A 12887-nucleotide genomic window follows, 5' to 3' on the forward strand; every position below is an offset into this window, starting at 1 on the left:
CGGGGCAAGCCCTTTGAGGACTCTGGAAGTGTGATAACTCTGTGAAACTTATGCAGACCGTCATTGGCCTATCTCTTTTTTCTAGTGTTCACGATCTAGGAGATCGGGCTCGCCTCTGGTCTCTCCACTGCCCTCCCGGGATCCCTTGGAGGCGCCTGGAAAGCTGAGCTGCCGCCCGCCACCCGCCAGAACATGGGCGGGGCAGGGCCGCTGGTCTGCACAGAGCACGCGCAAACGAAGCACGGCGCATGCTCCGCAGCGCGGCGGGTCCTCAGATGAGGGGAGTCGAGACTCCCGCGCCCCACCATCCTCATCGGAGCTGCTGCTGAGCCACTCAATCTGAGCCCTGGCTACCAATAAAGTTCGTTTAAAAATCATAATCATTCTTAAGAGAGCGAAAGAGGGTGCGAACTAGCCGCGCGGCCCCGCAGGGAGAACCGGCGCGTCGGGAGGAGGCAGCGGCGGCAGCGGTTGCGCCGCGACCAGGAGGAGCCGGTGGCGCCGGGCGGCGGGTCCGCGGCGGGCGGGGGACGGTGAGTAGCGGCTCGCGCTGCGGTGCAGCCACGCTGCACTCATTCGCCCTCTCCAGCGGCTAGGGGTTCGTCCGGCTCCACTGGGGAAGAGTCAGCTTCTCCCCGGGGTCCCGGGTTGTGCCTTACTCTCGGGAGTGGGCAGGGGCCTCCAGGCCCGGCTCCCCCATCCCCGGGTTCGAACAGCCGAGCGCCGGCTCTCCCGCCCTTGAGCATCGATCCCAAGTTCCAGCTAGAGAAGGTGGGCGGCAGCGCCAGCCCGGCGCCCCCTCCCAGCTCCCAGCGGTCGGTACCTGGAATTGCCAGGTGGGCGGGAAAGAGGGATGGAGCGGGGGCGGCGCTGCGGCCCCAGTCTGGCCGAGAGTTCGGCTTTTTGCCTGCCCCAAGTCCTGAATGGGGAAGGGGCGACCCAGGCTGGGCCGGACACCGGTGAGGGCGTGAAGTGCTCAGGTTAGGTTTGACGGCGAAGAGGGTCCTCAGCTCCATCAAGGCATGTAGACTCCTCTTCTCCCTGCAGTGCGACCCCTCTTTACCCGCGACCCCACCCTTCCCTAGTTTCTTGCTCATAGAATGCTGGAATATAAATGAGCCAAATTGTGCTGTTCCATTGACACTGGTTGCTACAGACTTAACTTTACTCGGAGATCCGAGGAGCCATCGGCAGTTCCCTGGAGTAAGAACGTGAGAGCGTGTGAGAGTAAGAACTTCCTTATCAAGAGCTAGTGAAGTGGCAGTGGGGTCTGAAAAGGGCTGTTAACTTCTCTAGGTTTTTATATATCTCCTAACATCCAGGTAATTTCATTGACCCTAAGAAGTTTTTCAGTATTTTTACAAATATAACTGTACTTCTACTTAAATAAAGGCCGTTGTGAGAAAACAACCTTTTGATTGGTGAGTTAACTCACCCTTTGTTTTTCTAATTTATTAGACTGCATTAGCAAAATGTTAAGTTTTGGGGAAAGGGTGTTTATATAAAGTATTATTGTCAAGGTCTTTAATTATACTCAGAATTATGCTTATTTCTAGGAACGTAATTGTTTTGACCTAGTGCTTTAAGTCTATGGAGTAGTTTCTGAAAAGCAAGAGTCTGACTGCCTGTTAACATTTAATTTGGCTTTTTTCTTTAAATTTATTTATTTATTTTTTTTGAGACGGAGTCTCGCTCTGTAGCCCAGGCTGGAGTGCAGTGGCCGGATCTCAGCTCACTGCAAGCTCCGCCTCCCGGGTTCACGCCATTCTCCGGCCTCAGCCTCCCGAGTAGCTGGGACTACAGGCGCCCGCCACCTCGCCCGGCTATTTTTTTTTTTTTGTATTTCTTAGTAGAGATGGGGTTTCACCGTGTTAGCCAGGATGGTCTCGCTCTCCTGACCTCGTGATCCACCCGTCTCGGCCTCCCAAAGTGCTGGGATTACAGGCTTGAGCCACCGCGCCCGGCCTCTTTAAATTTATTTTAAGGAAATTAATGTATTATTTTTAAAAGTATATGGTAAAATTGATCTTTTTTTCGGTGTGCAGTTCTGCGAATTTTAGACTCATGTAACCACCACTACAATAAGGATGTAGAACAAATCTATCACTCCCCGCCCTCACAGAAAAAAAAAAACCTAATGTGATCCCTTTGTATCATACTCCTTACCCCTGGCAATTATTAATATTTTCTAGAAATGGAATCATAACAGTTGGTAATCTTTGGATATTAGCTTTTTTTTCACTCAGCAAAATGCCTTTAAGATTTTTCCAAGTTGTTTCATGTATGGATAATTTTTTTTCATATTGCTGAGTACTGTTTTATTATGTGGAAATGCTACAGTTTGTTTCTACATCTGCCCATTGAAGGACATTGAGGTTGTTTTCAGTTTTCTGTGATTATGAATCAATCTGCTATAAATACCATGTAAAGGTTTTTTGTATGGACATGTTTTCATTTCTCTAGGGTATTGCTACAAGTGGATTGCAGGGTCATATGGTAAATGTATGTTTAATTTAAAAAAAACACTGTTAAACTCTTTTCTGGAGTGTCTGTGTCATTTTGCATTCCCACAAGCAACATGTGAGAGTTCTAGTTGCTCCACATACTCCCAGCATTTGGTAGTGTCAGTTTTTTAAGACTTAGCCATTTTAATAGGTGTGTAGTGGTATCTCATTGTGGTTTTAATGTGCCTTTAACTGATGGCTAAAGATGTTGTACATGTTTTCATGTGTTCATTTGCCACATGGAGTCATTGGTGAGGTATCTGGCCAAGTCTCTTGCCCATTTTTAATTTTTAAATTGGTCTGTTTTCTTATGTTGAATTTTGAGGGTTCTTTTTATGTTCTGGATACAAATTATATGTCAGTTACATGTTTTTCAGGTATTTTCTTCCAGTCTGTCTTGTCTTTTCATTCTAACAGTGTCTTTCAGACAGCAGTGTTTTTAATTTTGGTGAAGTCCAGTATCAATTTTTCCTTTTATGGATCTTCTGGTGTCATGTCTAAGAACTCTGCCTAACAGGTCAAGATTTTTCTCCTTCTAAAAATTGTTTTATAAAAGTATTCCATTTAGATCTGTGATCCATTTGAGTTAATTGTATAAGGTGTGAAGGTTTACTTTTTTGCTTATGGACGTCCAGTTGTTCCATCAGCATTTGTTGAAAAGACTGTCTTCTCTCCATTGAATTGCTTTTGCACCTTTGTTAAAAATCAATTGGCTTTATTTGTGAGGGTCTATTTTGGGCCTGTTTTGTTCCACTGATTTACTTAACTTTCCCTTGGCCAGTATCACACTTTGTTAATTTAGCATTGTAATGTCTTAAAACCAGGTAGTATAATTTCCTTCAGTTTCATTCTTTTTCAAAATTGTTTTAGCTATTCTGATTCTTTTACCTTTGTGTATAAAGTTTAGAATCAACTTGTGGATACAGAAAAATTTGCTGGTGCTTTGACTGAAATTGTATTACACCCACAGATCAATTTAGGGAAAATTGCTAAGTTTACTTTGTTGAGTCTCCCAATCCATGAACATGATATGTCTTTCCATTTATTTAGGTCTTTGATTTGTTTAGTGTTTTATAGTTTTCAGCATACAGATTGTGTACATGTTTTGTTACATTTATACCTAAGTATTTAATGTTTTTTGAGCTATTGTAAATCTCATTCTAAAAAATACTGGTTTCAAATTGTACATTGTATGTGGAAATACAATTGAATTTTGTGTGTTGTGCATATGTCCTCTGACTTTGCTAAACTCATTAGTTCAGGGTTTGGTTTTTAAATTTTTGGTAGATTCCATGGGTTTTTCTACAGAGATAATCATGTCACTTGTGAATAGAGAAAGTTTTATTTATTTTTTTCCTAATCTGTGTTTTATTTATTTTTGTTTCCTATTACAATGACTAGAACTTCATGTATGATGAATAGGAGTAGTGAGAATAGATATCCTTACCTTGTTCCCAATCAGAGGAAAGCAGTCTTCCAGAATTGTTTTATGTTATAGATGCTTTTTTTTTTTTTTGAGACAGAATCTCACTCTGTCATCCAGGCTGGAGTGCAGTGGTATGATCTCAGCTCACAGCAACCTCTGCCTCCCTGGTTCAAGCAATTCTTGTGCCTCTGTCTCCTGAGTAGCTGGGATTACAGGTGAGCACTCCCACACCCAGTTATTTTTTTGTATTTTTAGTTGAGACGGAGTTTCACCATGTTGCCCAGGCTGGTCTCGAACTCTTGAGCTCAGACAATCTGCCGCTGCAGCCTCCCAAAGTGTTAGGATTACAGACGTGAGCCACTGTACTTGGCCTATAGGTGCCTTTTACCAGGTCGAAGAAGTCCCATTCTATTTCTAGTTTGCTCAGAGTTTTCTCACAAATGTTGAATTTTGTCAAGTATTTCTTCTGCATCAATTGATATTATGTTGTGTTTATATGGTGGATTACATTGATTGCTTTTTGAGTATTTAACTAGCCTTGCATTCCCAGAATAAAGTCTACTTGGTTGCAATGTATTATTGTTTTTAAATATTGCTGAATTCAGTTTATTAATACTTTGTTGAAGATTTTTGCATCTTTGTTCAGAAGAGTTTGTCTAATTTTCTTTTTTGTAGTGTCTTTTTGTGGTATCAAGATAATGCTGGCTTCATAAAAAGAGTTGGCAAGTGTTTCCTCGTCTCTATTCTGGAGGAGATTGTGTACATTGGTGTTAATTTTTTAAATGTTTAGTAGAATTCTTCAGTGAAACTGCCTGATCCTGTAGATTTCTTTCCGAGTTTTTACATTACAGATTCAATTTCCTTCATAGTTATAGGGGTATTCAAATAGACCTCTGTTATATTGGGTGAATCATGGTCATTTATGCTTTTGAAGAATTTGGTTCATTTTGTCTGGGTTGTCACATTTATGTGTGTAGGGTTGTTACGTTATCCTTTTGAGTCTGCAGAGTCTATGTTGCTATCCCCTATTTTATTCCCGGTATTGGGTATTTGTGTTCTCTCTCTTTTTTGTGTTAGTCTCACTAAAGTATTGTTACATTTATTGATCTTCTCAAAAAGCCAGCTTTTTGTTGCATCAGTTTTTCTGTTTGCAATTTCATTGATTTCTGTTCTTCTTTTTTAGTATCTTCCTTTTTTTGCTTGCTTTGGGTTTATTTTGCTCCTCTAGTTCTTGAGGTGAGTGCTTAGATTATTGAGTTGAAACTTTTTTCCTTTTCTAAGGTAAGCATTTAGTGCTCCAAATTTTCGCGTCTCAGGCTGGGCACGGTGGCTCACGCGTGTAGTCCCAGTACTTTGGGAGGCTGAGGCGGGCGGATCACTTGAGCCAGGAGTTAGAAACGTGCCTGGCCAACATGGTGAAATCCTGTCTCTACTAAAAATACAAAAATTAGCCCAGCATGGTGATGCATGCGTGTAGTCCCAGCTACTCGGGAGGCTGAGGCAGGGTTGCTTGAACCTGGGAAGGGGAGGTTGCGGTGAGCCAAGATCGGGCCACTGCACTCCAGCCTGGACTGCTGAGTGAGATTCTGTCTCAAAAATAGTAATAATAAAATAAAATATATTTTCCCATTTCAGCACTACTTTAGCTGTGCCCCACTAAGTTTCACATGTATTTTCACTTTCATAATTAAGTTTTTTTTTTTTTTTATACTTTCCTTGTGACTACTACTTGGAATGTTGGATTGTTTGAAAAGTGTGTGCTTTTAGTTTCTGTCTGGAGATTTCCCTGTTTTATCTTTCTGTTACTGATTTCTAGTTTGATTCCATTGTGATCAGTGAACACATTCTGTATGGTTTCCATTATTTTAAGTGTGTTTGAGACAGGAGGTCGATAGATCTGATTCCACAAGATACAGGTCTTAAAAGATCTCCACTGACAAAACAGGATGCAGTAAAGAAGCTGACTAAAACCAAGATGGTCATGCAGGTGACCACTGGTTGTCCTCACTGCTCATTATATGCTAATCATAATACATTAGCATAGTAAAGGTTACTGCCGTCAGCACCATGACAATTTATAAATGCCATGACAATGTCTGAAAGTTACCTTATATTGTCTGAAACGTTCTGGGAATTCCCCATCCCTTTCCCAGAAAACTCAAGAATAATCCACCCCTTGTATAGCATGTAATAAAAAAAAAAAAACCATAAAAATAACTAACCACCAGCCCTCAGGGCCACTCTGTCTATGGAGTAGCCACTCTTTTATTCCTGTACTTTCTTAATAAACTTGCTTTCACTTCACTCTGTCGGCTCACTCTTGAATTCCTTCTGCACAAAGCCAAAAACCCACGTGGCCTCCTGGGCTGAACTCCAGTTTTGGGGTTTGCCCTGTGACATGCTGATGTTTGTTTTATGGCCCAGAATATGTTCAATCTGGGTACTTGAAAGGAAGTATATTGTGCTGTTGTATAGACAGTTCTATAAATATCAATTAGATTCTGGCTTTATTGTGTTTTTAGAATCTCATTTTGATTTATCTGTGTGTTTTTGAGTGTACCTGTTTGTATTATTGTTTTAGTGGTTGTTCTTGGTATTACATTACCTACAGTCATGCATTGCTTAACGATGGGGATGCACATTATGGTTTTGTCATTATGTGAACATACTAAAATGAACTTACACAAACCTAGATGGTATAGCCTACTACACATCTAGGCTGTATGCTATAGCTTATTGCTCCTAAGCCACAAACCTGTACACTGTTACTGTATTGAATACTGTAGGTACTTATAACACATTGGCAAATATTTGTGTATCTAAACATATTGAAACATAGAAAAGGCATAGTAAACATATGGCATTGTAATTTTAAGGGACCACTGTTGTATATGCAATCCATCATTGACCGAAATGTTGTTATGTGGTGCATGACTGTATATGTGATTTACCACCATAATTTATCATTGCAGTCAATATTTTACAAATTCAAGTGAAGTGTAGAACGCTTACCTCCCTTTATAGTCCTTTATCCATCCCCATTTATAATTAATTGTCTTAAATATTTTCCCTGCATATATTGAACACCACATTGGACAGTTTTATAATTTTTTTTCAACTATCAAACATAGTTTAGAACACTCAAGAAGAGAAGGGAAATCTATGGGATTTAACAATATTTTTGCTCTTACCATGTTCTTTTGTTCTGATATTCCAAGTTCTTTGTTTAAAAAATTATTTCCTTTCCACCTGAGAACGTCCTTTAGCTGTTCTTTTGCATTGGTCTGCTGTCAACAAATGCTCTCAGTTTTCCCTCATCAGAGATTACCTTGATTTCCTTTTCATTCCTAGAGGATATTTTTGTTGGATATATAATTTTGAGTTGACAGTTCTTTTCTTTCAACACTCAAAAAATGATGTGCCACTTCCTTCTGGCCTCCATGGTTTCTGAGGAGAAATTCACTGTCATTCAAATGACTTTTCCCCATCCTTTTTCTCTGGCTGCTTTCAAAATGTTTTGTCTTTAGTTTTCAGAAGTCTGACTTTGATTTGTTTAGGTCTAGATTTTGACTGGTTTATCCTGTTTGGGATCTACTCAGCTTCTTGAATCTGTAGCTTTGTCTTTTTCCATATTTGGGAAATTTTCAGTCATTATTTCTTCAAGTCCTTTTTTAGCCCTATCTTCTTCCTCCTCTCCTCCTGGAACTCCAATGACAGAAATATGCAATTTTTTTGTGGTTTAGTTCCACAGGTCCTGAAGGCTTTTTCCTTTATTTCAGTCTTTGTTTGCTTGGCTCAGATTGTATGTTCAAGTTCACTAATTCTTTCCCCTGTCCTCTCTATTCTGCCGTTGAACCTATCATTGAGTTTTTAAAATTAGGGTTATTATAATTTTCAGTTCTACTTTCCATTTGGTACTTCTTTATATCTTCTGTTTATTTTTGAGACTCTTTATGTTTTACATTTATTCAGGTATATCCATAATTGCTTATTGACTGCCAGTTAACTTTTTATGTTTAAAATCCTTGTTACATAAATCTAATGTCTGTCATCTCATTGCTAGTGTCTATTGATTGTCTTTCGCATTTGAGTTAAGATTTTTCTGGTTCTTGGTGTGCTGAGTGATTTTCGATGAAACCAGGACATTGGGAGTGTTATGTTGTGATTCTCTGGTCTCATTACATTCTCTTTTAGCTTGATTCTCTTCCTTTGATGTGCTCCAAAAACAGGAAGGGTGGGGCAGTACCTCTTTACTACCAGGTGAGGATAAAACTCCAGGTTTCCTGCTTGTCTTCCATTGAAACATAGTGGGCTGGGTGCGGTGGCTCGTGCCTGTAATCCCAGCACTTTGGGAAGCCAAGGCAGGCAGATCGCTTGAGCCCAGGAGTTTGAGATCAGCCTGGCCAAAATGGCAAAACCCTGTCTCTACAAAAAATGCAAAAACTAGCCAGGCGTGGTGGTGTGCGCCCGTAGTCCCAGCTGAAATGGTAGGATTGTTTGAGCCCAGGAAGTTGAGGCTGCAGTGAGCTGTGTTCACCCCACTACACTCCAGCCTGGAGTGTAGAATGAGATACTGTCTTAAAAAAAAAAAAAAAAAAAAAAAAAAAGAGAAAAAAACAGAGTGGGAAGAGCTCCTCTTACTACTGGTCATGATGACTCTCTACTGGGGCCACTGATACCGCCCTGGCTGAGAGGAGGCTGACCCACTGACACTGCGGGGAGTCAGCAGATGGCCTTAATACCTGTGAGAGATAGTGGAAGTCCTGACTTTCTAATAGGCTTCATCTGACACCACCCCAGCAAAAAAGTGGAGGTAAACATGGGTAGGGATGACTGAATTGGTGGATGGGTGGAAGTTCAGCCTCCCACATGGTCTCCAGGGATGCCTTGGTGGTGGTTGGGCAGGGGTTGGGGGAGCCTTCATTTCTCCCCAGTGAGGATGAAAGTCCTCCCCAGTCCTCCCCCGGTTGGTCTTCTCCGACACCACCCCATTGAGGGAGTTGGGGTGCATCAATATAGCCCTCACAAGGGTAGGGGTGTTTTCTATGTTTCTTTCTTTCTTTTTTTTGTTTTTTTTTTTGAGACGGAGTCTCACTCTGTTGCCCAGGCTGGACTGCAGTGGCGCGATCTCGGCTCCCTGCAAGCTCCGCCTTGCTAGGCTTTCCCTTTCCTGGTCCTTTGACTCAAGAGAGTAGCTTTTATGTTTCTTTTTGTCGTTGGTGGTGACATTTCCTGGTTACTAGCTTCTCTATAATCCAGTCTGGGATATATGAGGTAAAAAGAACTCAAGGAAAACTCATTACCATGTTGTTCTTTGTGCCTTGTGGTACCTTTTCACTTTTCGATGTCTAATGTTTGTTTATATATAATATTCACAAATTTTAGTTATATTTAGAGGAAGGAATAGGGAAAAATGTCTATCATTTCAGAAGCAAAAGTGTCTGAAGTATGTATCTTTAAAAGGATAAAATGTGATAAGAGTTTTGTTGTTGCCTTTTTATGAACGTAACAGTCTTCTTGGGTGAAGAATTATTTAGGTAGAGAAAGGAAGTTGCTTTCTAGGAACTGAACCAGTGTGAGATACAGCTCGATGAACAAGGGTCAGCTCCTGGTCAGAATTTTATATTTGACCCTGTGTCCTGAAGACTACATCTTGTGTAGGGTAATAGGATGGTGATACTTGATGTCCAGATTGTACCCTAGACCAGGGGTCCCCAACCCCCAGGCCGTGGACTGGTACCATTCTGTGGCCTGTTAGGAACTGGGCCGCACAGCAGGAGGTGAGTGGCTGCAAGCATTACACCTGAGCTCCGCCTCGTCACATCAGCAGCAGCATTAGATTCTCACAGGAGCCCAGACTCTATTGAGAACTACACATGTGAGGGATCTAGGTTGCAGCGCTCCTTATATCCTTATGAGAATCTAACTAATGCCTGATGATTTGAGGTAGAACAGTTTTATCCCTAAACCATCCCTCCACTGTGCCCCCCACCAACCTCCCATCTGTGGAAGTTGTCTTCCACCAAAACAAGTCCCTAGTACCAAAATGGTTGGTAACCACTGCCCTGAACCATCTGATTGTATACACAGAGGATAAGATGCAGGCATCAGGCATCAGGTTTTTTTTTTTTTTTTTTTAAGACAGGGTCTTGCCCTGTCACCCAAGCTGAAGTGTAGTGGTACAGTCATAGCTCACTGCAGCCTTGAACTTCCGGGCTCAAACAATCCTCCCGCCTTAGCTTCCAGAGTCGCTGGGACTACAGGCTCACGCCACCATGCCCGACCAATTTTTTTTTTTTTTAATAGAGACAGGGTCTCACATGGTGCCCAGGCTGGTCTTGAACTCCTGGCCTCAAGCCATCCTCCTGCCTCAGCCTCCCAAAGCACTGGGATTGCAGGTGTGAGCCACTGCCCCCAGCCAAGTATTTTTTAAAAGTTATCTAGGTGATTCCAATGTATAGCCAAAATTGAGAATCACTAGCATAGGGTATTGGCTCTGACATTTACCTGAATGTAAAATCACTTGGGATGTATATCCATTTGGGTTCTCCAGGAAGCAAATATCAAGATGGAATTAGAAGTGCAAGAGATTTATTGGAGGAAATGCCTGAGAAGGATAAAGAGGCTGCAATGCTAGTTTTTTATACTTGTGAAAGGATGAAGAAAGATGGGGTGGAAAGAACCCCAGACTGCAGTGCATTTCTGAAAAAATCTCAGCTAGTCTGATGGGAGCCCCAGACCAAAGAGAATCCATGTTGTGCAGAATTGGCCCAACTCAAGTGGCCCTGCCTGTTTAATCTTTCCCTGGGGAGAATGTGGCGTTAACGGGAGTGGACAGTGCAGTGGATCCTGAAGGTGAGGTAGCAGAGACTGCCAGCTAGCAGCTCTTGAAGGGAGAGCTAAGCAGCACCTTTTGTGCTTGTTCTATAAACCAGATTCCAAGGCCTCCTGTGAAATTTCTGATAAATTATGTCTGAGGTGGAGACCCAGGACCATACTTTAACAAGTACTTTTAGGTGATTCTTATGATCACTCAGGTTTGTAAAGTACCGGAGACAATTGCTGAGACTATTAGGGACAAAAAAAGGAATGTTCTTCACATTTTTGGACTCTCTTGGTGGAGTGGTTGTATAGAAGGATTTTAAGTTAAAGTAGTTGAAATATAATAGCTAAATGGGCAGTAGCCTAACTAGTAATTTTAAGAAGAAACATGAAGAAATTGAATTTCTGTTCTTTTCATTCCTAAAATGCAAACAGTGCCCATTCTATTGCTTTCATTGTATGTGTAACTATAAAGGTTTGAAACTAAAGCAGGAATGTGTGGTGTAAGATATTTATTTGTACAGGATTCATTGTAAGCCAAACACTAAATCGTTATAACTAACAGCCCAATGCTGACACATGGTCATACACTATTATACGAAACCTTCTTTGGGGTGCTTTTTTAGGGACATTGATTATTACCTGTGAGGTTGAAAAGCGATTTCAACAGATTTTGAATTTGTTGCCTATTTGGTGATACACTATGGAGAATTTACAATGTTTTTTTAAATTTTATTTTAATTTTTTTAAGAGATAGCATCTTGTTCTGTCACCCAGGCTGGAGTACGGTGGCATGACCATTGCTCACTGCAGCTTCAAATCACTGGGCTCAAGGGATCCTCCCACCTCAGCCTCCCGTGTAGCTGTGACTACAGGCATGCACCACTATACTCGGCTAATTTATTTTATTTTATGTTTTTTAGTGGCGACTGGGTCTCCACATGTTGCCCAGGCTAGTCTCAAACTCCTGGCTTCAAGCGATCCTCTTGCCTCAGCCTCCCAAAATGCTGGGATTGTAGGCATGAGCCACCACACCTGCCCTATTTGCATGTACATAATGAGATGTCTTGGGGACAGGACCCAAATCTTAACAGGAAATTCATTTATGTTTCATATATGCCTTATACACATGGCCTCTTTTATACAGTACTTTCAGTATTTTTGTGCATGAAGTAAAGTTTTGACTCTCTTTTGACTGTGATCTGTCACATGTCAGATATGGAATTTTTCCCTTATGGCATCATGTCAGTGCTTAAAAAGTTTCAGATTTTGCCACATTTCAGACTTCAGATTTTTGGATCAGGAATGCTTAACTAAATTTTGAATGCATAACTTTCACTATGCTAAGTGCTCTACATGTATCATTGATCAACAACCGTATGAGATGGATATTATTGCCAGGAAACAGAAGCCTGAAGAAGTTAAGCAACGTGTTCACTAAGAGCACAGAACTAGCAAGTGGTGCCTTTAAAGTATCAGGCATCAAGTCTAATGACCCTAATCATCATCTCTATGAAAGTAGATCTAGGTATTTATTGATACATGAATGCCATGCATTGTGCTATTGATGAGGATTCATTCAAAAATGAATTGTGTTATTGCTGTACCTTTCAAAGAATTTACATTATTTAAAAAGAGTGGGAGGGGCCTCAGGTATGAAAACACATCCTTGCAATGCAATGTGATGATTTCTTGATAAAACAATTAGTTTAGTTTGTACATTTTTATGAAAAAATAATTTCATTTTAAACCACAGATTTGAGAGAGAAGATCTGATCTCCTGGAATTAGAGTTGGTACAGAAACCATTTCAGCTCCAAAAATGTTGGAGGAAGATATGGAAGTCGCCATAAAGATGGTGGTTGTAGGGAATGGAGCAGTTGGAAAATCAAGTATGATTCAGCGATATTGCAAAGGCATTTTTACAAAAGACTACAAGAAAACCATTGGAGTTGATTTTTTGGAGCGACAAATTCAGTAAGTACTTGGCTGTTTTATTCCTTTGGCTTTGATTTATGAACTGTATCCAAGACTTATTGGAATAATAGTTAACTACTTGCAGTGGATTTCGAGATGTGGCCACTAGTGGCAGTGCTTATGCGACCGTGATGGTGGTTTCATCACGTGTGTGACTTT

At 41.2% G+C, this 12887-nt stretch overlaps 1 protein-coding gene across 12 annotated transcripts in view; it reads left to right on the forward strand.

Annotated features, from left to right (window-relative positions):
* Positions 1 to 273: 273 nt before the first annotated feature.
* The window catches only part of RAB23 (RAB23, member RAS oncogene family), a 35494-nt gene continuing 22880 nt past the window's right edge, over positions 274 to 12887 (forward strand). For 2 of the 12 annotated variants that reach the window (XR_012433723.1, XM_065542918.1), the window contains exons 1-3: positions 274 to 533; positions 11504 to 11627; positions 12509 to 12728. Coding sequence is in view for 7 of the 12 variants with exons in the window: in XM_065542918.1 (XP_065398990.1) it covers positions 12574 to 12728 (155 nt within the window). In the remaining 5 variants the exon portion in view is untranslated. Of the gene's footprint in view, positions 837 to 4027; positions 4146 to 11503; positions 11628 to 12508; positions 12729 to 12887 lie in introns of all 12 variants that reach the window. The other 10 variants (XR_012433722.1, XM_005552644.5, XR_012433724.1 and 7 more) reach the window with 6 other exon arrangements.

This window comes from Macaca fascicularis, chromosome 4 (genome assembly GCF_037993035.2).
Source record: "Macaca fascicularis isolate 582-1 chromosome 4, T2T-MFA8v1.1".
Taxonomy (NCBI): domain Eukaryota; kingdom Metazoa; phylum Chordata; class Mammalia; order Primates; family Cercopithecidae; genus Macaca; species Macaca fascicularis.